Source organism: Orbicella franksi, chromosome 3, assembly GCF_964199315.1.
Source record: "Orbicella franksi chromosome 3, jaOrbFran1.1, whole genome shotgun sequence".
NCBI classification, from domain to species: Eukaryota; Metazoa; Cnidaria; class Anthozoa; order Scleractinia; family Merulinidae; genus Orbicella; species Orbicella franksi.
Genome location: NC_138147.1, coordinates 29896435 through 29918664, shown reverse-complemented (window position 1 = coordinate 29918664; position 22230 = coordinate 29896435). Strand labels below are relative to the sequence as shown.

The following is a 22230-nucleotide window of genomic DNA, read 5'->3' as shown; positions in this document are numbered from 1 at the left end:
TCCTTTATATGCCCGCTCTCCTCTCTCGCTCTGGAAGGGCGAGAAGTTGAGAGACCCTAGAAACGAGTTTAGGATGGGGCCATGATTTGGTCGTTTGGCTAGTGAAGCAATATTTGTAAATATCTCGATTTCCATTCATAAGCATCTAAAATTTATGTTAAATATACTGATTAATTGGTGACGACCCAAATCAGGGATGCCAACCTGCAGACCGGAAGGCTTGTGACCTGAAAAGGTGAGCGCTAGCTATAACGCAATCTACACCCAAGTTTCTCGAGCGTGCGTTTGAAGTTTTTGAGCGATGTCTTTGACAAACAACTCAACCATGTCGTCGTAGGACTTGGTCATTGGTTCCCTTCTAACTGGCGCTGCTTTGCCATTCATTTCTTTGCCTTCCTTGGCAATGATCTTGTTCACAGCTTCATTGCTTATCCTGACCGCGACGGTGTTGTTATACGTGGCCAGGTTCGAGCTGCTTCGTCGACTTCGAACACCGTCCTCTTCAGAGATTCCTCTTTTCCCGCGGCAAGTGAGGCAAAGTCTCTTGAATTCATCTCGCATCCCCTTATCAAACGCCGAGTAAATGGCAGGGTTAACACAGCTATTCGAAGCAGCCAGCATAAAACCTAAATGAACCAGCCATGACGGTGGGGGCTCGTGGAAAAATAATTTGAATGTTGTAGCGATGGTGTAAGGCAACCAGCAAAACGCGAACATACCAACGACAACTAAGACAGTCCGCAATATGGCGCTCTGTTGTTTTTGACGAATGATCTGATTGTCTTGATCTACATTGCTCTGTGCTCGGTTTTTCATGAACCTACTGCTCACTTTGGAGCGATAATAAATAATACCATACACGGCTACCATTGACAACACTGGGATAGCAAACGCAAACGCTGCTAATCCCATGGAGTACAAAGTGTTTTTGAGCCCCTCCGCTGCCCAGTTAGGCTTGCAGGTGTTGGTGATTTCGTCTTTGATAATCTCTCCCCAGCCCACCAAGGGCGCCGCGGCCCAGAATATGGAGTGCAGCCAGGCGAAAAGAACGAACCACAAAGTCCACTTTTGCGTGAACGTTTCCTTGGCTCTGTAGTGAAAGGGCCTGGACACGGCATTCAAACGATCCAAGCTGATAAGAAACAAGGTCATGATTGACACATTGAGAGAAAGTGAAATCACCGTGGAATAAGCCCTACACAGAGCATATCCCATGTTCCATTGCTGGCGACATGCCACCACCAAAAGCACAGGGGCGCCAAATATCCCTGGGCAAAAATAAAAGAGAAAAGAAGGTAAAGTTACAGATAAAAATGATTTGAAAATACCACTTGCAATTATTGACTGGTTATAAGAATGGTAGAAACCCACTGGCTAGCGCACGAGAATAAGAGAAGTTTTCTTGCGCGCTTTCGTAATATTAAGATACAGAATCCTTTCTCGTTTCTTTCACACATATGGACACACTCGTTTCTTTCACAATGAGCCAGCAGATTGACGTCAACGAAACGAAAGAAAGGAAAGGCTAAAAAGAAGAAAACAGCCCGAACTTCCATTCGGCCACGCCTGTCGTAAGCGCTGAGATAAAAATTGAACAACTCTTGACTTTAAAACTTGCTCAAGAATAGGAATTTCAAATCCCGTTTTCTGGAAAAAATAGAAAAAGAGGTTACGAACAGGCTAATCTTAATTACATACAGCGCGAGAGATTTCTTGACCTCTAACTTCCATTCTGACTGCTTTTATTTTTAGGTTTCTGTCGTTTTGAAGATAGTTTTAAACATCACAATAAAGGGAACAGGGATCGAGGAGTCGTATTTGATCCTACATCCCAAGATTGTGGCACAAATCAATATTTATTGTACGTGATCAACCTAAGCGTCCTAAGCGCAACCTATGCGATAGGTTACGAGTCTGATAAGATCATAGTTTTAATAGTAAGGGGGACTAACTATGATAAGAAGGATAAGATGTCAACAGTAACACGATGACATGACGCTTAGTTTGATCATGTACAATGATTTGAATCAACAAAATAGATTGAAATTAACTGGAAATTAGATCATATATAACACTACTCCTCTGTCCCTGTCGTTGAAGAGGATCGCGTGACCAGACAGGCGAGTTCAGTTTCGCGATCGAACGTGATATGCTGACGTCACTAAATGTCAGGCTACGGTGTTGCAACTTTAATATAAGAGCACTCACGCTCTCTTTACGCTAAAGGATGTTTGATAAAACCAGGTTCGACAAGTTCTTTTACATTTCTAAAGAATTGTCGTGTATTTCTTAATTAAATCGACAGCCTACGTCCCGCTATTAAATTTAAGAAGTACTTCTGCAAAATGTGCAATTATCTGGACGGAGCAAAATTCTTTATATATGCTCGTGATAAATACCTATCCGACTATTAAGTGGGATTGGTGAAAAAACTTAATGTTATAACGCAGTCAACTTCCTGTTTTATGGCGAATTTGAATACCGTAATTAATTTTCCATGTGAATGCGGGACGCAGCGAGTGTCCGCAACGAATATCTATTGTTTCGAAAGTTTATGTAAAGCAAATAATAATTCCTCGCTGTTTGCATTGCAAAAAAACCTTCGAATCGATTGAGAGAGCAGAGGTCACGAAAACTCTTTTCAGGTCTTTTCAGCCAGTGTCGATATCACGGGAGGACATGACACCATGATACTGCCATTTGTGTTTTAGCTCTGTCAATCTTGCTCAATATTACTACGGATTATTAACAAAAGTTATGCGGTTGATTGAAAAAATGTTCGCGCAGCGACTTGCGTGGCTAAATTAAAAAAAGAATTCATATTGACCACTGTGATCAAAATATTTTCCACTTGCAAAAGGCTAATCGTATCATAATCGATCCATGTGGAAAGCTATAAAGTTTTGTATTTTGCGTGAATAATTTTTTTTAAACGTTCTTACAGATATCGATGGCAGTTATACACGATCAAGCATGAACAAGATCGTTGTGAAGTGTTTAGAGCTGTCGTTGTTGTTTAAAGTCAGTCCAATATCTAACAAACTATGCGAAACAGCTTGGTAGCAGTAAATGTTTACCAATTACAGAGTTACAATATGTATTCCAAACCCTGCATAATACTTACATGTAATTTGAGCAACTTGATAAACATGTATCTTATTTTCTATTATGTGGCCTTAACCCTTCGCTTGGTTGCTTTTGTACTAACCTACGAGTAGATCTCCCAAGGCCAGACTTCCATAGAACTTAAACGTGGATGAATTTCGCCGCTTTTTCAGTAGAACACAAACCAACACCAAGCCATTCCCGATGACAGCCGCTGCACTCAGCCACGTCCAAAAGATTATTTGAAATACTTGCCAGCCTTTCGATGTACCGGCGTTCGTATCGACAGTTTCTACCTGCCCCGAAAAATTGTTTGTGTTATTTTCGATTTCATCCATGTTCGCTCACATAAAATGATAATCACACAACAAGACGGACGACATGTCCTTTGATAATGATCGTAATACCCTGGAGATGATATTATATTTTCTCTCTACACGCCGGAAATATTTCAAATAATAGGCGATAATTGATGCAGACGTCATACGTGACACTTGTCTATTATTGCATACAGAGAAATAATTGAGTATCTATCATTAGTACCTGCACCTTTTCCCCCGGGCTTTAATTTAGAGATTAATCAATTAGAAATCCTTTGTTTATTCACATCTTACCTGTAAAAATGAACTTAATGAATATCACTATGTTCAAAACAGAAACAAAAAAGAAATAAATGAAAAAGACAAAGTAGAACATGTACATCACTCGAAGGGAAAAATAAATATAACACAGCTCACCAAAAGCTGTCAGTATGAAATCATCCTTGCTGATTTCTATCTCAGGTTTTGACTCTTAAATTAAAAAGCGTATAATCTTAACGCTTGTTTGTTCGTGAGTTTCGGTCTATCGCTCTCATCGCGTATGCAGCGGGAATTTAATTTTGTACATTTCAGACATTCTGGAGTCATGTATCAACACAAAATATCACTAAAGCCCAGTTCAGACGCCGAACTTTTCATGAGCCGAACCAAATATATTGAATTAAGTACATGAAAAGTTCGGCGTCTGAATCAGTTAAGAACGGCTATTTGAATTTGGAACGGCCCAGCCTTTCTTCCCGCCTAGCTCAGCCGGGAATTTCGGCTTTGGAACGGCTTTGATTCAGACGTCGAACTTTTCATGAGCCGAACCTAATGCATAACTTATTATAACGTATTTTACAAGCAGTTTTTACTTTGCCTGAAAATCGCTGACATTTCGATGTGTTTTGGTTTAAACTAAATAAAGTTCGGCGAATTAAGTTCGACGTCTGAATCAACAGGTGTGCTTTTGATAATTTGGGTCGGTCCAAATTCGAATTAAGTTCGGCTCATGAAAAGTTCGGCGTCTGAACTGGGCCTAACTCTCACTCCAATGGAGCACATTTGGGGAACAGCCTTTTGCCTAACCTAAGAAACAATAGATTGTGTTTTTTGTTTCCTAGATCTTTTTTTCCAAATATCAGTAATGCAGGTATTGTTTAATGATCGCTTTGATTCTGTTTTTAGGTCGCTGCTTGTTTGGTATCGATCAGTCACTCGATCAGTGCATTTTCCAAGCGAAATGATCACGAACATAAAAAAAAAAAAAAAAAAATCCGAAGACACTCGCGAAATCTGCGGTATAGAGGTTTTGCACGGCAGCCATGTTGCATGGCAGGAACAATAAATTCTTTTTCGTATGGGGAAAAATGTTCTTCCTAATGCAAAACATTTTCATTGGTCTTGCCATGTAACATGGCTGCCATGCATAACCTCCATTAGAAACCTTTTCTTGCCGGGGGTGAGTATCGTCTTCCTTCCCCACCCTCTCCTACACATGACCTCTTTTCTTTGTCCTCACCCACTCCCACGGGCACTACTGCTCGGCGGAACTGGGTACTAGTTCCAAAAAAAAAAATGGCGGCCATTTGAGGATGTCACATCGTCTTCCAAAATTGTCCTTCTTATTCCCTGAAGTCGAAGACTTTTTGAGAAATTCCCTGTTTCCTAGAGAGGTAATTTATACGCTTTCATATTGCTTCAGTGATAAGAATATTTGTGCGAAAATCACTATCCAGATCACAGAGGTGTCATCTCTTGGTATCAACCTGAAGTGCAGAGAAACTGAGCACTTATTGTCATCCACCTGAATAAGGAAGAGTATAGACTCTAAATGAGACATAAGGTTGCAGAGAAAGGTACACTTCCCTAAATACCTTTCATTAGCAAGGAACCTTCATGTTCCAAAAAGCAATTGGCGGGTATTCCCGTGTGGAAGGGTCGGGGATAGTTTCGATTAAAAGATAGTTTGGACCTGAACCCTAACAGACCCTAAGTAAGTCCAAAATGTGTGATTTATACCCCTAAGTGAAACAACAAGCACAACCTTTTCACATAGGAATCTCTGGATGGCAACCTCTGATACACAAATAGCGAATGGTAAGCCTGTACCTCTCCAGACAACTAAATCATCTGTATGCTTTCAAATTAAATTATGCTATGGTAAGCCTGTGCCTCTCCAGACAACTAAATCTTCTGTATGCTTTCAAAATAAATTATGCTGAAATTTTATTCAGACAACCTGGTGGGATGGGGGAAGGGGGACAGGGAGGGGGAGGCAGAGGGGGCGGGGGCAGGGACTCTAATATAAAAAGGACGGGGGGTGCTGGTCGTACATTTTAGGGGTTAAAACTGTGGTTTTGGTACCTCTTAGGGTATTCAGCCCCAAACAGTCCACAGCGGAAGCTTTGGCGGTAACAGTGGTGAGCCGAAAAAATAGGACAGGAGGTGATGTGTTGTTTTAGAATTGGCACCTCTCAGGGGTGGAAAAAATTCAAGCCACGCCAACAAAACTGGACCCTGGTACCTCTTGGGAGTTCTTTTCAAAATTTCCGATGAGCGCCCCCGTCCTTTTTAAGTGGGAGTCCCCCTCCTTGGCCAGACAATTTATGTGTTACAGACAAAACAAAGAATGTTATAAGAAACACATGGAACTGATTTATTTTGGTAAGACAGGAACATTATTTGAATGACAACTCTGAAGGATTTGATAAACTTCTGGATGCACTTTGCACTCCGCCACTGTTTACTGTTGTGCGAGTTAACACTTTGAAGACAACTGTACATGAAGCTCGGCAGCAGTTGCAGAAGATTCTGGAGGAGGTGTGTTGCAGCAAAACATCTGAAGAAATGTATCATATAGATATCCTGGAGGGTACTGTATACCATTTTGAGAGAAAAGGTACCCCGTTGGTATACCTCTAGTTGAGAGAAGGGTCCCTTTCAAATGATTTTATAACTGGCCCATATTGTGGATAAATTGCCAAAAAGGGAAATCTTGTCTTTTTCGTGTTGTGCTTAACCCATTCACGCCTGTGCCGGCTGTAACTGACCATGACAAGTGCTGGCCTTTCTCCCACTTCTGACATCACCTTTGACCGAAATTGGCTTCCCATATACTCAAGTTCTGCTGGAGGAAAAGATCTTTCCATTCTTACCCAGATTGCAGTGATTGGGTCAATTGAGCCTGAAATATGCACAAAAATGCTTAGGAATTGGAGTAAAAAACTTGGAGCAAAATTTCCCTCAACTACACTTGGCTACTCTGTGGTAAGAATTTTCCGTCTTGATGCTTTCTTGGAAATTCTTGAACTGGAAGTAAGCCTAGAAGAAGGTCAACCACTGCAGTGAAAAGTTAAGAAAAGGAGAAAAAGGAAAGGCAAAAAAAAGAAAATGAAAGAAATTGAAAAGCCTAACGACACTTGCTCGAAATTTTGATTTCTTTGCATGCCCAAACGAAAATGTCCTAAAAGGCGATGCTAGTGGAAAGAAAGGCATGCTGTTATGTTGCAAATGCTTTTTTTTGAGTAAATTGGAGCTACCGTTCTTTGGCTGATATCAAGGCTAAAAATGTCCAACATGTCCAAAAAATGTCTCTGCCAATAAGCTCCAGGTGTCAATGGGGTAATAAATGGAATGGTACAGCTGTACGCATAAGGTGCATCTGTTTGAATGTTTTTAATTAAACGCCTTTTTAAATACCTAAATGAGAGATTTTCCTACCCTTTTATATACCTGAGGCCTGAGAAAAGCACCCCTTTAAAGTTCGGGCAGAGCCTCTTTGTATAGGCCACTTTAGGTGAACTTAGCAGAACTTGATTCAATGATTCTCTCTGTACAAGCAAGCTTTCAAATTAAGAGAGTTAAGTTTGAAAAGTAAATAAAGGGTAATATTTAAAATATACCTATCTGCTCGTTATGGTTTGTAATTAGGGAGCCAAGGAAGGAGAACAATGTCATTACAAAGTGACAGAGCATCACATGTTGAAGGACATTCTGTTGATCCATGGTTCTGGTCCAAAAGATGATCTTGTGCCAGCTTCAAAGGAGATCATTGTTGACTCGCACTGTGGTGCCGCTATACTCCGAGGTGCAGATATCTATGCTCCTGGTGTCATGGCAGCCCACCCCGGTAAGGTCAGATTCCATCTTGTGTTTTCTGGGGTAGACATGATGGCTTGAGTGTTGCACTCCAAATTGTCCCTCTCTACTCACCCCCCCCCCCCCCCATCTAAGCCTACCAATTCAACTGACAAAATGTAGGCAGTACAGGGGAAAAGGGGGGAGGGGGGGGGAGGGGCTGCTATGAACTAGCTTTGTACTCTCGGGTAGGGGCGGTTATAAATCAGGGAAAATGTTTGTAGTTGCAAAAAAAGTTAATTTAAGTTTTACTGAAGTTAGTAATTAGTGTATGACATAGCAAACAATGTAATCCTGCCTTTAATAGGGTTTGTGTGAGTACATGATTTTGTATTTTATGTTCCTAACCAGAAAAATTTTGTGTGACTCTGAGGAAAACAACTGCTTGAGGATTCTTGAAAAACCCGTGGAAAAAAAAAATTGTCTGAAGTTTGCCATGTAAGCAACACTCCAAGTTGTTTTATGCAGTTGTTGTCCACATGGCTTGTGATGGTTTCCTTGCCTTTATATCTGTCTGAGCTAGACTCATCAAGCATCAAGCCTGTGCAGAGATATATACAAGAATATTCAAAGCATCTTTATTAATATCAGGTATTGAAAGAGGAGATTTAGTGTCAGCGTTTGCTGATCTGGAGGACAAATGCCGTAAGGGTCTAACCAAACCCTATGATGGCCAAAAGGTGTTTGTTGGAAATGGAACTGCTGTGCTTGCCAGGAAGGAGATTTTCTGCTCTCAGCAAAACGTAAGGTAAGGGAAAATCTGCATGGTGCCATGGCTGTACACAGTTTATCCTAGTTTCTGTACCACTGAGTGACTAGAGGTATCTCTGCACCCCCTTGGGATGGTACATTAGTGCATCACAGGGTACCCCTACAGTGTAGCTTGAGATTTGCCAGTACCCATTTATACACATGGATGGAGAGAAAGAGTCTTGCCCAAGCACACAACACAATGATGCTGGTCAGGGCTTGAATCCTGTACTGCTTGATCAGGGTTCCAGGATGGTAACCTCGAGCATTCACATATTCCAGTGCAAAAAATTAACAGGTAAAGCTTTCGCTCTATAATGTTACCCGCAAAATACATTATATGGTCCTCTTCTTAGGAGCTATGCAAGGCTAGGAAAACTTTCCATTTTCTGTTTGTTTTTGTAGTGGTGTGGCAGTCTGTATGACGTCCCCTCTGTTTAGCTGCCCGTCACTGAGTGGAGTTCTTCCTCATTTACTGTTCCTTCAGAACTTGCCGTCTGTTGTAGTTGGACACGTGTTGGATCCTCATCCCAGTGAAATTATCTTAGACATGTGTGCTTCCCCAGGTGACATACTGCTTCAATTACATGTACCAACAATTTAAGAAAACTGTACAACAACAACAACAACTTTATTATAATGACTCGCATATTTACAATTTTTACAGAAATAGATATACACATTAAGTTAAAAATGCTTGATAATAGCAACAACGCAAACCCGCAGGTAGCCTGGGCTAATCTAGGCGGGCCACATCTATATTTATATTAAAAAATAAGATTGTTATGCAACTACTTATAGAAAGATGATGACGTACATCACGACAACATTTAGCTCACAAACATTTTCTATTTTTTTCTTGCATCAAAGACAACCTCAATTTTCTAAGAGCAAAAACACCCATAATAATGATAGCTTGTTTAAGGTAACAACTAGAGGTCATTTTAATTAAGTGTATTATCGTTTGTCTCATGACATCACGAGCCAGAGCTAACCGGAAGCTGAAAAATTCGCCAGGTCCGGTTGCTATGGGGTGATGTCATTTATCTGTTAGGTTGCTGTCATCGCGAGACTTTTGCGGTTCTATTGTGGTTAGCGATAATATCTTTCAGTGAGAGTAATTGTGTACAAAAGCAACCTGGTTATTTTCAGATATGATCTGGCCACATAATTGATATTTTATAATAAATTTTCATAACGCGGGAATATTGCACGGTCAGATATGAAAAAAAGACTTCGACTTCGAATGAACCCGTCATCGGTCGTTGAAAACAGATGCAAAATGAGATGTGCCTCTGAGTTAGAAGATATGGTGTCTCTCTGACGCATTTGTGCGAAATTGAGCCAGTTTCCAATCGAATTTGCCTTGAGGAGTTAAAGAAGGCGCGTGGGTTTTCTTTTCACGGGAAGAGAAACAAAGGAGCTGCCCTGACTATACATTTGGATTGGTTTTCGCTTAAACCATAAAACAGCTGCTGAAAACCAAACGAAACCGCCAGCCACGATTGATTTATACATGAATTCATTCACCCAAGAACGACGGAGAGAACCAGAAAGTGTTTTCAGCTTGCGCTGCCCGTGACCAACCTCTCAGAGCATCGAATCAAGACAACAGCTTCAAAACTCAACAAGTCAAACGCACCAAGTTAAGTCTTCCGATTAATATTTTATTTATATCATAACTTACACCCATTGTCATGCTTTTAGATTGTATGGGGACTAGATAGCTACTAAAATGTTAAATGACTATTTTCATCCGTGGGTTAGACCCTGGACTGAAGTCCATGGTACACCAGTTTTCTGAAAGACGAATTCAGATATATAGTAAAATCACCATGTAGCCACATATTATAAATCCGCTCTGGTTTTCCCACGCAAACGTCTTCGCAGTATTTCTACGTTACTGAGTGCTACAGGATATTTTACAAAAACCACATATTTTTCAGTAATGCGTGACACTATAGGAAACAAAAACAACAACAAAATCGTCATTTTTCCCTCGCTCGTTCATATCATACGAACATGTTACATATCCTTTTCTGGTTCATCCAAGCTGAAGTCCATGCAATACAGTTGCTGAGTACTTCGGGATATGTAAAAAAATTGTCATAGTTATTTTTCCGTCGTGCGTGACATTATAGGAACATGTTACATATCCTTTTCTGGTTCACCCAGGCTGAAGTCCATGCAATGCAGTTGCTGAGCGCTTCAGGATATGTAACAAAATATATCGTCATAGTTATTTTTCCGTCATGCATGACATTATAGGAACATGTTACATATCCTTTCTGGTTCATCCAGGCTGAAGTCCATGCAATACAGTTGCTGAGCGCTTCAGGATATGTAACAAAATCGTGATATTGATTTTTCTGTCGTACGTGACATTATAGGAACATGTTACATATCCTTTTCTGGTTCACCCAGGCTGAAGTCCATGCAATACAGTTGCTGAGCTCTTCGGGATATGTAACAAAATCGTGATATTGATTTTTGTGTCGTACGTGACATTATAGGAACATGTTACATATCCTTTTCTGGTTCACCCAGGCTGAAGTCCACGCAATACAGTTGCTGAGCTCTTTGGGATATGTAACAAAATCGTCATAGTTATTTTTCTGTCGTACGTGACATTATAGGAACATGTTACATATCCTTTTCTGGTTCACCCAGGCTGAAGTCCACGCAATACAGTTGCTGAGCTCTTCGGGATATGTAACGAAATCGTCATAGTTATTTTTCCGTCGTACGTGACATTATAGGAACATGTTACATATCCTTTTCTGGTTCACCCAGGCTGAAGTCCATGCAATACAGTTGCTGAGCTCTTCGGGATATGTAACAAAATCGTGATATTGATTTTTCTGTCGTACGTGACATTATAGGAACATGTTACATATCCTTTTCTGGTTCACCCAGGCTGAAGTCCACGCAATACAGTTGCTGAGCTCTTCGGGATATGTAACAAAATCGTCATAGTTATTTTTCCGTCGTACGTGACATTATAGGAACATGTTACATATCCTTTTCTGGTTCATCCAGGCTGAAGTCCATGCAATACAGTTGCTGAGCTCTTCGGGATATGTAACAAAATCGTCATAGTTATTTTTCCGTCGTACGTGACATTATAGGAACATGTTACATATCCTTTTCTGGTTCACCCAGGCTGAAGTCCACGCAATACAGTTGCTGAGCTCTTCGGGATATGTAACAAAATCGTGATATTGATTTTTCTGTCGTACGTGACATTATAGGAACATGTTACATATCCTTTTCTGGTTCATCCAGGCTGAAGTCCATGCAATACAGTTGCTGAGCTCTTTGGGATATGTAACAAAATCGTCATAGTTATTTTTCCGTCGTACGTGACATTATAGGAACATGTTACATATCCTTTTCTGGTTCATCCAGGCTGAAGTCCATGCAATACAGTTGCTGAGCTCTTCGGGATATGTAACAAAATCGTGATATTGATTTTTCTGTCGTACGTGACATTATAGGAACATGTTACATATCCTTTTCTGGTTCACCCAGGCTGAAGTCCACGCAATACAGTTGCTGAGCTCTTTGGGATATGTAACAAAATCGTCATAGTTATTTTTCCGTCGTACGTGACGTTATAGGAACATGTTACATATCCTTTTCTGGTTCACACAGGCTGAAGTCCACGCAATACAGTTGCTGAGCTCTTCGGGATATGTAACAAAATCGTGATATTGATTTTTCTGTCGTACGTGACATTATAGGAACATGTTACATATCCTTTTCTGGTTCATCCAGGCTGAAGTCCATGCAATACAGTTGCTGAGCTCTTCGGGATATGTAACAAAATCGTGATATTGATTTTTCTGTCGTACGTGACATTATAGGAACATGTTACATATCCTTTTCTGGTTCACCCAGGCTGAAGTCCACGCAATACAGTTGCTGAGCTCTTTGGGATATGTAACAAAATCGTCATAGTTATTTTTCCATCGTGCATGACATTATAGGAACATGTTACATATCCTTTCTGGTTCATCCAGGCTGAAGTCCATGTAATACAGTTGCTGAGTGCTTCGGGATATGTAACAAAATCGCCGTAGTTATTTTCCCGTTGTGCGTGACATCATAGGAACATGTTACATATCCTCTCTGGTTCATCCAGGCTGAAGTCCATGCAATACCGTTGCTGAGTGCTTCGGGATATGTAAAAAAATCGTTATAGTTATTTTTTCCGTCGTACGTGACATTATAGGAACATGTTACATATCCTTTCTGGTTCATCCAGGCTGAAGTCCATGCAATACAGTTGCTGAGCGCTTCGGGATATGTAACAAAATCGCCATAGTTATTTTTCCGTCGTGCGTGACATTAGAGGAACATGTTACATATCCTTTCTGGTTCATCCAGGCTGAAGTCCATGCAATACAGTTGCTGAGTGCTTCGGGATATGTAACAAAATCGTGATATTGATTTTTCTGTCGTACGTGACATTATAGGAACATGTTACATATCCTTTTCTGGTTCACCCAGGCTGAAGTCCACGCAATACAGTTGCTGAGCTCTTCGGGATATGTAACAAAATCGTCATAGTTATTTTTCCGTCGTACGTGACATTATAGGAACATGTTACATATCCTTTTCTGGTTCACCCAGGCTGAAGTCCATGCAATACAGTTGCTGAGCTCTTCGGGATATGTAACAAAATCGTCATAGTTATTTTTCCGTCGTACGTGACATTATAGGAACATGTTACATATCCTTTTCTGGTTCACCCAGGCTGAAGTCCACGCAATACAGTTGCTGAGCTCTTCGGGATATGTAACAAAATCGTGATATTGATTTTTCTGTCGTACGTGACATTATAGGAACATGTTACATATCCTTTTCTGGTTCATCCAGGCTGAAGTCCATGCAATACAGTTGCTGAGCTCTTCGGGATATGTAACAAAATCGTGATATTGATTTTTCTGTCATACGTGACATTATAGGAACATGTTACATATCCTTTTCTGGTTCACCCAGGCTGAAGTCCACGCAATACAGTTGCTGAGCTCTTTGGGATATGTAACAAAATCGTCATAGTTATTTTTCCGTCGTGCATGACATTATAGGAACATGTTACATATCCTTTCTGGTTCATCCAGGCTGAAGTCCATGTAATACAGTTGCTGAGTGCTTCGGGATATGTAACAAAATCGCCGTAGTTATTTTCCCGTTGTGCGTGACATCATAGGAACATGTTACATATCCTCTCTGGTTCATCCAGGCTGAAGTCCATGCAATACCGTTGCTGAGTGCTTCGGGATATGTAAAAAAATCGTTATAGTTATTTTTTCCGTCGTACGTGACATTATAGGAACATGTTACATATCCTTTTCTGGTTCATCCAGGCTGAAGTCCATGCAATACAGTTGCTGAGCGCTTCGGGATATGTAACAAAATCGCCATAGTTATTTTTCCGTCGTGCGTGACATTAGAGGAACATGTTACATATCCTTTCTGGTTCATCCAGGCTGAAGTCCATGCAATACAGTTGCTGAGTGCTTCGGGATATGTAACAAAATCGCCACAGTTATTTTTCCGTTGTGCGTGACATTATAGGAACATGTTACATATCCTTTCTGGTTCATCCAGACTGAAGTCCATGCAATACTGTTGCTGAGTGCTTCGGGATATGCAACAAAATCATCATAGTTATTTTTTCCGTCGTGCGTGACATTAGAGGAACATGTTACATATCCTTTCTGGTTCATTCAGGCTGAAGTCCACGCAATACAGTTGCTGAGCGCTTCGGAATATGTAACCAAATCGTCATAGTGATTTTACCGTCGTGCGTGACATTATAGGAACATGTTACATATCCTTTTCCGGTTCATCCAGGCTGAAGTCCATGCAATACAGTTGCTGAGTGCTTCGGGATATGTAACAAAATCGTGATAGTGATTTTTCCGTCGTGCTGTTTCCAGAATCGCTCGACATTTCTCGTAAAGAATTACATCATGCACTCGAGATTTCTATCGCTCTTGAGAGCTTTGACATAATTTTTGAGATAATTTCCTGACTGCCCACAACATTAACTGATTTTCAAAGTGTCGGTGCACATGATCTTCAAATTTGAATACTAGAAAATTCAGATTATTTTTGGAATCGCTAAGCAACAAACATGTATACAGAGAATACCCTAAACAGGTTTCAATTAGGCTTTCCGCGGAAAATCTGAGAACATTTCTGACTCTCGGGCATTTCTGGGCTGCTGGGCATAGTCACTTCGCTTACTGAATAACAGTGATAACTGAGATTAGCGAAAACGTTTCATCTATACGTGCTCCGTAGCTTTACAAGAGTAAGAAATGTATCAAAAAGTCTAAGTTTTAAATTGGCGTTTGCGCCCCAACCTAGAAAACACATTGTTTCAACGTTATTTTTTCTTTTAATCCAAATGCTTCACGTCAGTCGTGCGATTTCCCGAATCGCCGAGTATTAAAATGTTTTGTATCTTTCTGACACGATGGAATTGTCTTACAGTAAATATAATTTCACACTTTAGGATTATGACACATTCGTGCAAAACTTGACGCGTTTTGTGGAACATAAACGATCACCGACAGGGATATGATTACACTGGAATGTTGTAAGCCACGGGATCCCAGGTCTGTTCTTTGGTTGCTAAGAACGTCTGGCTCGTTATGGTAGTCACTTGAGATGTAGATCACGACGTTTCGACTGCTTACTGCTAGTCTTCTTCAGGCAATAAGGTTGACTGATTGCACGGTATCATTTATATCACAAAGGTTGGCTGTGATTGGTGCATTTCGATCCTCCTATCGTTCCATTGTTCCAGCGAGTAGCTGTTCCCTCAGTGGTCCGCTGTTGTACCGTTCTCCTGTTGTTGTGTTTCTTGATCGTGGGTATCCATGCTTCAGGAATTTCAATTCCACTATCCCTGTTGATGTTATTAGGGTGAAGTCTTATGTGAATAGCTTCCTTGACCCTATGTGTGTACCAGTGAGGATCTCGATCAATAAACTTGACCTCGTTCCAGATAGGATAGTGGCTGGTCTCGTGGGTGTGTTCAGAAACGGCGGAGGTCTGGGTATGGGCGAGTCATATATCCCTGTCGTGTTCTTTGATCCTCTCCTGCATAGATCTCCCTGTTTCCCCGATGTAGACTTTGCCATACTCACAGGGAATCCTGTAGACAACACCATCTTGTTTAGCCGGGTTGACGGTGTCCTTTGGTCGCACTAAGTGTGACCGAAGTGTCGTGTCGGACTTAAAGACGGTGCGAATGCCTTGTTGTTCTAGGCAGCGGCGGAGAGACTCTGAAACTCCTTGGACATAAGGTAAAACGGCGGTGGATTTAAATTCCGCGACAGGCTCTCTTCTTGGGGTTGTTCGTGCCTTTGTGATCTTCTGTACAAAAGAGGAGGGATATCTGTTAGAAACAATTACAGATGACAGATGTTTCTTCTCTCCAGCGATTACTGGTGGTTTGGTCACAAGACGTTTAGCCCGGTCATACAGACACTTCACAATACCACGCTTTCCTGACTGAGGGTGGTGTGAATCATACACTAGGTACTGATCAGTATGTGTTGGTTTCCTGTAGACACTGGTGGTAAGGCAGCCATCAGGTTCTCTGTAAACTGACGTGTCGAGAAAGGCGATCTTGCTGTTGTTCTCGATCTCCATGGTGAAATGGATTGATGGTTGTTGACTGTAGAGGTCATTTTGTTGGTCAAAAATGAAAATGAGATTCAAACTGGATATTTTATAAATTAAAGCTTTCCTAGACTAACATTAACTAAGGTGCACTGCACCATCTAGGAGGACATTTATAGAATTATTAGGAAACTTCTTTGAACAAGACTATCTTATTTTGTAGGTGGCAAAACTACTCACCTAGCATCACTCATGGGGGACAAGGTGAGCTGAAGAAGAGGATGTCCTCCTGGTTGAAATATATCTTAGTTTGTTACTTAAATCAATCAAAAGCTTAAATAATTATCTTGCCACTAATTAGTTGTCTATCTAATGATCCATACCTTCTTGAATTGATGCTAAAGGAAGCTCTGTAATTTAAGGGAGACGCCTTTCTAAGGTGGACACTAAAGGTGAACACTTGTCTAAGGGAGAAGCTTTACACTTAAGACCACATGCTACCCTTCTTTAAGGAAGAAACCCTTCACTTTACTAAAGTGGACACCTGTATAAATTATTCAGACTACACTGAAAGGTGAACACTTCAAAGGCAGATGAATGGCTGAGATTGTTACCTTTGTCACCAATTAAGGAGGTTGTGAGAGAGAGCAGGCCACAGCCTGTTTGCAGGAAGGGTATTGACTTTTCAGAGTCTAGCAGGTTTAGCAATACCCTTTATTGTTATTTTCGTAGGGCACAGTAGTGGCTTTTGACAAGAGTGAGCCCAAAGTGGCAAAGCTGAAGGCAAACTGCGAGAAACTTGGCATCCAGTGTGTAAAGAGCTTCATGTATGATGGAATCAAAGCCCTGGATGCTGAAAAACATTACAACAGAGGAAATAGTGAGTACATGTTACGTGCACACCAAGAACTGATTTTTTTTTTTTAACTGCTGCTTAACTTCTGTGTAATCTCTGTAAATTTTGTTATTTCTTTCTCCGGTCTTTAAACCTCTACACTTGGTCTGGTTTTCTTTTTATCTTATTGTTTCTTGGGAATCAAGAAACAAAGAAAAAATTGCAAAAATGTTGCAAATTTGAAATTAATATGTTCATTGACTTTTTGTGTGGGCAGAAAGAATGTCTGTTTGCTCCCTAATTTTTTCTTGCTGTGTTTCTGTTATAAGAAATAAATATGATTGGCTAGTAATATTCATCATGGATATTGCAAAAAAAAAAAAAAAACCATTCTTAAAATTTGGCCTGTTGCCTTTTTTTTTTCAGTTTCCCTTCGTCCTTCTCCACCCTACCCCTGTGGAACATTTGATCGCATCCTCCTTGATGCTCCCTGCAGTGCTTTGGGTCAGCGGCCTCAGTTTGTTGTCAGAATGAATTTGAAAGAGTTACAGTCTTACCCGAGGCTTCAAAGGAAACTCTTCACTACTGTAAGTGACAAAAACTGAAGTTGTGATCTATCATAATGCAGCATAGCCTTCATTAGGTACTGTGTGATCAGCTAAAATAATCAGTTATGTTCCCACTGCAGTGTACTTGAGGAAAAAGAGGTCTTAGCCCAGTTTTTTGGGGGATATTGCCTTTTATTAAGTCTATAGAAATGTGCAGTGACACAGGGGTGCAGCCAGGATTTTTCAAATGGGGGTCACACTGTGTCACATTGAGGGTACTCGCCAGATTGTCATGTCGTTTTCACCACCTGTTGTAGGTTGTTTCCTTAGAAAAGGCTTACAAAAGGGGGGTTCATGGGCACCCCAGTACCCCCCTCGTTATGCCCCTGTGACAAAGGGTAACGAGTTTGAGTTGTTTTGGTCTTAAACAGGGTTACTGTTTGTTTTGTGCTTTGGCTCAGAACTGTATTTGCTCTTTAGAAGAGCTTTATTTACTCTTTGTAAAATGCTGGGAATTTGAAACACTTCTCAAATGTTTGCACAAGCACTAATGTTTGAGGTGTAAAATAGGATGTTGATTTTTGGGTCAGGTCTCAGATCTGATATAGTTTGGTCTGAGATAGGGTAAGGGTTTTCAAGAAAAGTGCCACACACCCCTGGCATAAGCGTTTGGGTGTAACCCCCCTCCAAGATCTTGGCAGCTTTACAGCAATTCGTCACAAAGAAATTCTAAAAAAAAAAATCAGATTTTTCAAGTCTATATCTTTCCCCCATAGTTCTCATATTAAGTGATTTCCATGGTCCATGATAACAATTTCTTTCTGTTGCAGGCTGTAGGCCTATTGAAGGATGGAGGTGTGCTTGTCTACTCTACCTGTACAATACCTCCACAGGAAAATGAGGAACAAGTGGCCTGGGCTCTGAAGTCGTTTCCTTGTTTAAAGCTAGCTAGACAGGCGAGCGAAAATTTGATAGAATTATTTGCCCTTTTGTAAACGACAACAAAGTCTGATTAGGAACGGACCATTATTTTTTTATATAGGGTGGGGGATGGGGGGTTGGGCAATTTCAAAGAAAAAATTCCTGCACAGCAAAATCTGCTGAAAGAAAAAATTGTGCAAAGTGAAAAAAAAAAGCAAGTACTTCCTACTAACTAGGTCCAACAACAACAACAACAACAACAACAACAATAACATCCTTAATTTAACTTTCTTCTTACAAAATTGATTAAATCTAATTAAAAGTTATAATTAATAACAAGGGTACTGGCAACCTGAAATAACCAGTGGGTTAAAAATGCCAGATTGCCAGTTTACAAGCTGACTATGCATAATATGATTGGACACACGCCACACAACACATAGACACACACACACACACACACACACACACACACACACACACACCTTTATATATGGTATGATATGCAACAGAAAAAGACACTAAAAGAGAAGCTGAGATCACACCTATCCTGTGTTTGACTTTAAAAACAATATTGCACAAGCTATTGCCCAGCTGACCAAAAAAATCACACACAACTTAAAGGTGGGAAAAAAATTTCATACCCCAGAAAATTGCCCAACCCCACTCTCAATAAAATAATGGTTAGTTCCGCGCTCGAAAGATTCGTTCTACGATTCAATTTGAAAAATTCCACAGTGATAAGGTAAATAGTGTTGCTCACGTGACAGCGATAACCAGTCAGAAACGCTACATGTCGGCCCTGTGCATAGCGGTGCTATCAGTGTAGAATTTTTCTGTTAGTAACAATTGAGTGCGTGAAGGAAGACTTATTGTCGCTAAAGCAAACAGTCGTGTGTTTCACCTTGGAATTCTTGAAAGCGGACGCTCTTGGAATAAGGAAAGTGAAAGGTGTCCAGTTATATTACTTGCGAAAATTTTCGGACGATTTTAATTTCGGAGGAAAAAAGTGTCTGAAAATGAAACCGTCCGAAAGTTTTTTAATACTTAAAAGTATCCGAAATTTTAAGCGTCCGAAATATTTACACTACATATAAAACTTTGAAGCAGCTCCAAAGTTCGAGTGACTTCTAGTTGAGACACTGCTTGACATATGTAACGCCTTGATAGAATTTGTGTTATTTTCTCGTCGGTGTATTCGTAAAACCTCGAGGCTGTAGTAAAACTATCATTTTCACAGATGTTGTTTCAGTCAGTAATTCGTGTATTGGAGGAGTAAATTTACTTACGCTGTGTTTCAGAAAAGTGTCCAAAATTGTCGTCCGGAATTTTCCGAAATGAGATAAAACGTGTCCCAAAATAAAACGTCCGAAATTTTTTGCAAGTGATGTAGGAGAGGCTTCTGCTTATAGGAGACCTCACTCGGAGGTCTTGTGTTTTTCCTTGTGGTAGAACACAACGTGTAGGACGCATGCGTTCTGGCATCGTTACACTGACTCTGATTTTAGTCCAAGAGGGCGGAGAGAAAATATAGACTTGGGCGAATGCGCAATGCTAAGATTAAGACTGAATCAAGTTACGGTCCGCTCAAATTAGGCAGACTATCAGTGTCAGTACAAGCTTAGAGTAAGAGGGGGTGAAGACCTTAACGGCTACTACACTGTTGAGATTTTTAGTTAATCAAGTCTTCCTTCCATTCAAATTTGGCAAGACGAAGAGCCTAAGCTGACTGCCAATGTCAATTCAAGCTAGGAGTGAGCAGGGATCGTGGGAACCTATATTACTACGTATCAGTGCTACACTGAAATTTTCTCACCAGTTTAGTCTCCGTCCACTCTACGCCGAAGGAATTTGAAAACGCAACAATCACCGGTCATTTTGGATTTGTGTTTGAGGAAAACTCGGGCAGGGAAATAACACGATTATCTTATCGTCATCGTTTTCGGAAAGTTCCGTTTGCAAAATGTTTTGCGTCCACACCAAAACGGAAATCCGGCGTTTTTAAATTCCTCCGGTTTGAAGAACGTTTTCGAAAAGTTCCGTTTTCGTGACGGATTAATGTGGACGGTAGGCCTCACCGTAGAAATAAAGCTGCGTTTTCAAATTTCTCCGGCGTAGTGTGCTTGGACTGATTTTAACGCGTTTGTCTTTTTTTTCTCCACAGACTCCCCATTTAGGAGGACCCGGGCTTCCTAACTGTGGTTTGTCAGCAGATGAATGTCAGTTGGTGCAGCGATTTGATCCAACCAGTCTTTATAGTGCTCAGACAGATCAAACCGACACATACAATTTAGACACTATCGGTTTCTTTATTGCCAAGTTTGTTAAAAAGTGCCTTTAAAATAGTAAATAGAAAACATTTCAAAATTACGTAAACATTTTGTCTGGAAAGAGAACAGCTACTCCTTTCGTGGACCTTTTATTGAAAAAAGTACTCCTCTCGCATATCTATTTAAGACCAATGCATCGTTCTTCTAAAACTTTGGAATGTTGATGAGCACTACAACGAGAGAACATCAAGCATTACCAGAAGAGATGTTAACCAAACAACGAGTGTTGTTTGTTCGGTTCATGTTGTGGAGGGAGTCAAGATACTCCAATTTCCCTATCCTTTCATATACCTCAATTTGTGAACTCCTTACCTTTCCATAAACCTGAAGCCTAAAAAAGGTCTGCTTTTCGGGCGGAGACTCTCTGTAGAGGTCATTATAGGAAGTGCTCTCTCCCCGGGGGCTTAAGCTCGGGAAATTCAAAAAGCAAACGTAGGGGTTTCTGGGTGTGTTCAGGTGAACTAATTCTATGAAACAACGTACACTGGCCCATGCTACGAACAAGCACAAAAGAGTGTAGAATGAAGGTGATACTGGGGACATCCTTGAAATGGAAGGCGTTTTATGTTTGTGCATTAATGACTTGTCATTTTGATTACCGCACGTGTTAAGATCACGTGATCAATCCGTTTAGTGTGGGACCTTCAGAGTGTTGTGCAAATCTGTGACTGACTGCTTCCCAGTCCACACGCGGAGATCCTGTTAGCAGTCTCCTGAAATGTCGTTCCATTTTATCACACACTATATATGGGAGGTGATTTTGATTTTGTTTAATCATTCAGGTGGAGCCAAGATAATCGTAATCATCCTATTTTAAAAAACTGACGGATAACATTGTCTGGTAATGCCCCACCCTGGGGCAGGAGATGTTGCTGGGGGATGAAGGGCCTCAACATTTGTACGAAAAACCAGAAAAAAATCGTGTTATTTTCGCTTCGAAAACCCAAAACGCCATTTTCGGTTTACCTTAAGACTCTTTCTGAAAGCGAGTCTTGGTGCCCATCCTTTCATATGGAAATGAGATTTCACTCACATGCAACTTAAACTCATTTTCGTTTGAATGGTTGAGCATCTGGCCTCGCTTTGATAGCGAGGCTTAGGTGAACTCGGAAATGGGCTATTACTCTCGTTAAAGGTAACTGATGGAATAACAACTGAGTTTAAATGAACGAAGAGAAAAAACAGCGAAATAAAACTTGAAAAGAGGAAATAATTTATTTAGTTATCACAGCAAACTTCATTCTCGTCCCCAGAGGTCGCGCTTGGGCGGGTCCAACACCAGAAGTCCGCGATTCACGGCCCTCCCATCAAATCTGGAAAATCTGATTGGCTGAGAATACGAAACGAATACTCTGCGCATGTTCAGGAAATCGGGTCCGGCCAGAGGTCACGTGCTGAACAAAAGGAGCGCGGCCTCTGGGGACGAGGATGAGCAAACGTCTAACAAGTCTACTGTAGTTTTGTAAAAGAGCGCCTGAGAAAGACGGTGATAGGTTAGATTCCTGTTGGGAGAACTCGGAATTTATTTTTCCATGTCGCATTTATTGTATTGACTGGTCGTTTGGCAGATCGGTTTAACATTCGCCTTAATTTTTCAGAGCTCATTTTGATCCCAGCTTGGGAGCAAATTATATTTGAAAAATGACCAATTTTGAGGG

The 22230-nt window shown here is 40.8% G+C and overlaps 2 protein-coding genes across 2 annotated transcripts; one reads left to right on the top strand and one right to left on the bottom strand.

Annotated features, from left to right (window-relative positions):
* Positions 1-250: 250 nt before the first annotated feature.
* LOC145481860 (adenosine receptor A3-like) lies at positions 251-3646 on the bottom strand. The gene is made up of 2 exons (XM_081460418.1): positions 3209-3646; positions 251-1268 (listed from the first exon to the last, which is right to left on the bottom strand). The coding sequence occupies exons 1-2, from the start codon at positions 3441-3443 to the stop codon at positions 259-261; spliced, it is 1245 nt and encodes a 414-aa protein (XP_081316544.1). The 5' UTR covers positions 3444-3646; the 3' UTR covers positions 251-258.
* A 976-nt stretch (positions 3647-4622) lies between these two features.
* On the top strand, positions 4623-20964 carry LOC145481825 (tRNA (cytosine(72)-C(5))-methyltransferase NSUN6-like). Its single transcript, XM_081460368.1, has 10 exons — positions 4623-5080; positions 6081-6227; positions 7338-7536; positions 8136-8292; positions 8700-8860; positions 16162-16202; positions 16671-16818; positions 17200-17360; positions 18152-18277; positions 20407-20964. Exons 1-10 carry the CDS (start codon positions 5000-5002, stop codon positions 20581-20583), a joined length of 1398 nt encoding a protein of 465 aa, XP_081316494.1. The 5' UTR covers positions 4623-4999; the 3' UTR covers positions 20584-20964.
* Positions 20965-22230: the final 1266 nt, after the last annotated feature.

Coding starts and splice junctions, on each gene's coding strand:
- LOC145481860 (XM_081460418.1), bottom strand. CDS start 3,443: ATGGATGAAATCGAAAATAACACAAACAATTTTTCGGGGCAGGTAGAA. Junction 1,269..3,208: donor CTTGGGAGATCTACTCGTAG/GTTAGTACAAAA, acceptor ATTTTTGCCCAG/GGATATTTGGCGCCCCTGTG.
- LOC145481825 (XM_081460368.1), top strand. CDS start 5,000: ATGTCACATCGTCTTCCAAAATTGTCCTTCTTATTCCCTGAAGTCGAA. Junction 16,203..16,670: donor CATCACTCATGGGGGACAAG/GTGAGCTGAAGA, acceptor TTATTTTCGTAG/GGCACAGTAGTGGCTTTTGA. Junction 18,278..20,406: donor GTTTAAAGCTAGCTAGACAG/GCGAGCGAAAAT, acceptor TTTTCTCCACAG/ACTCCCCATTTAGGAGGACC.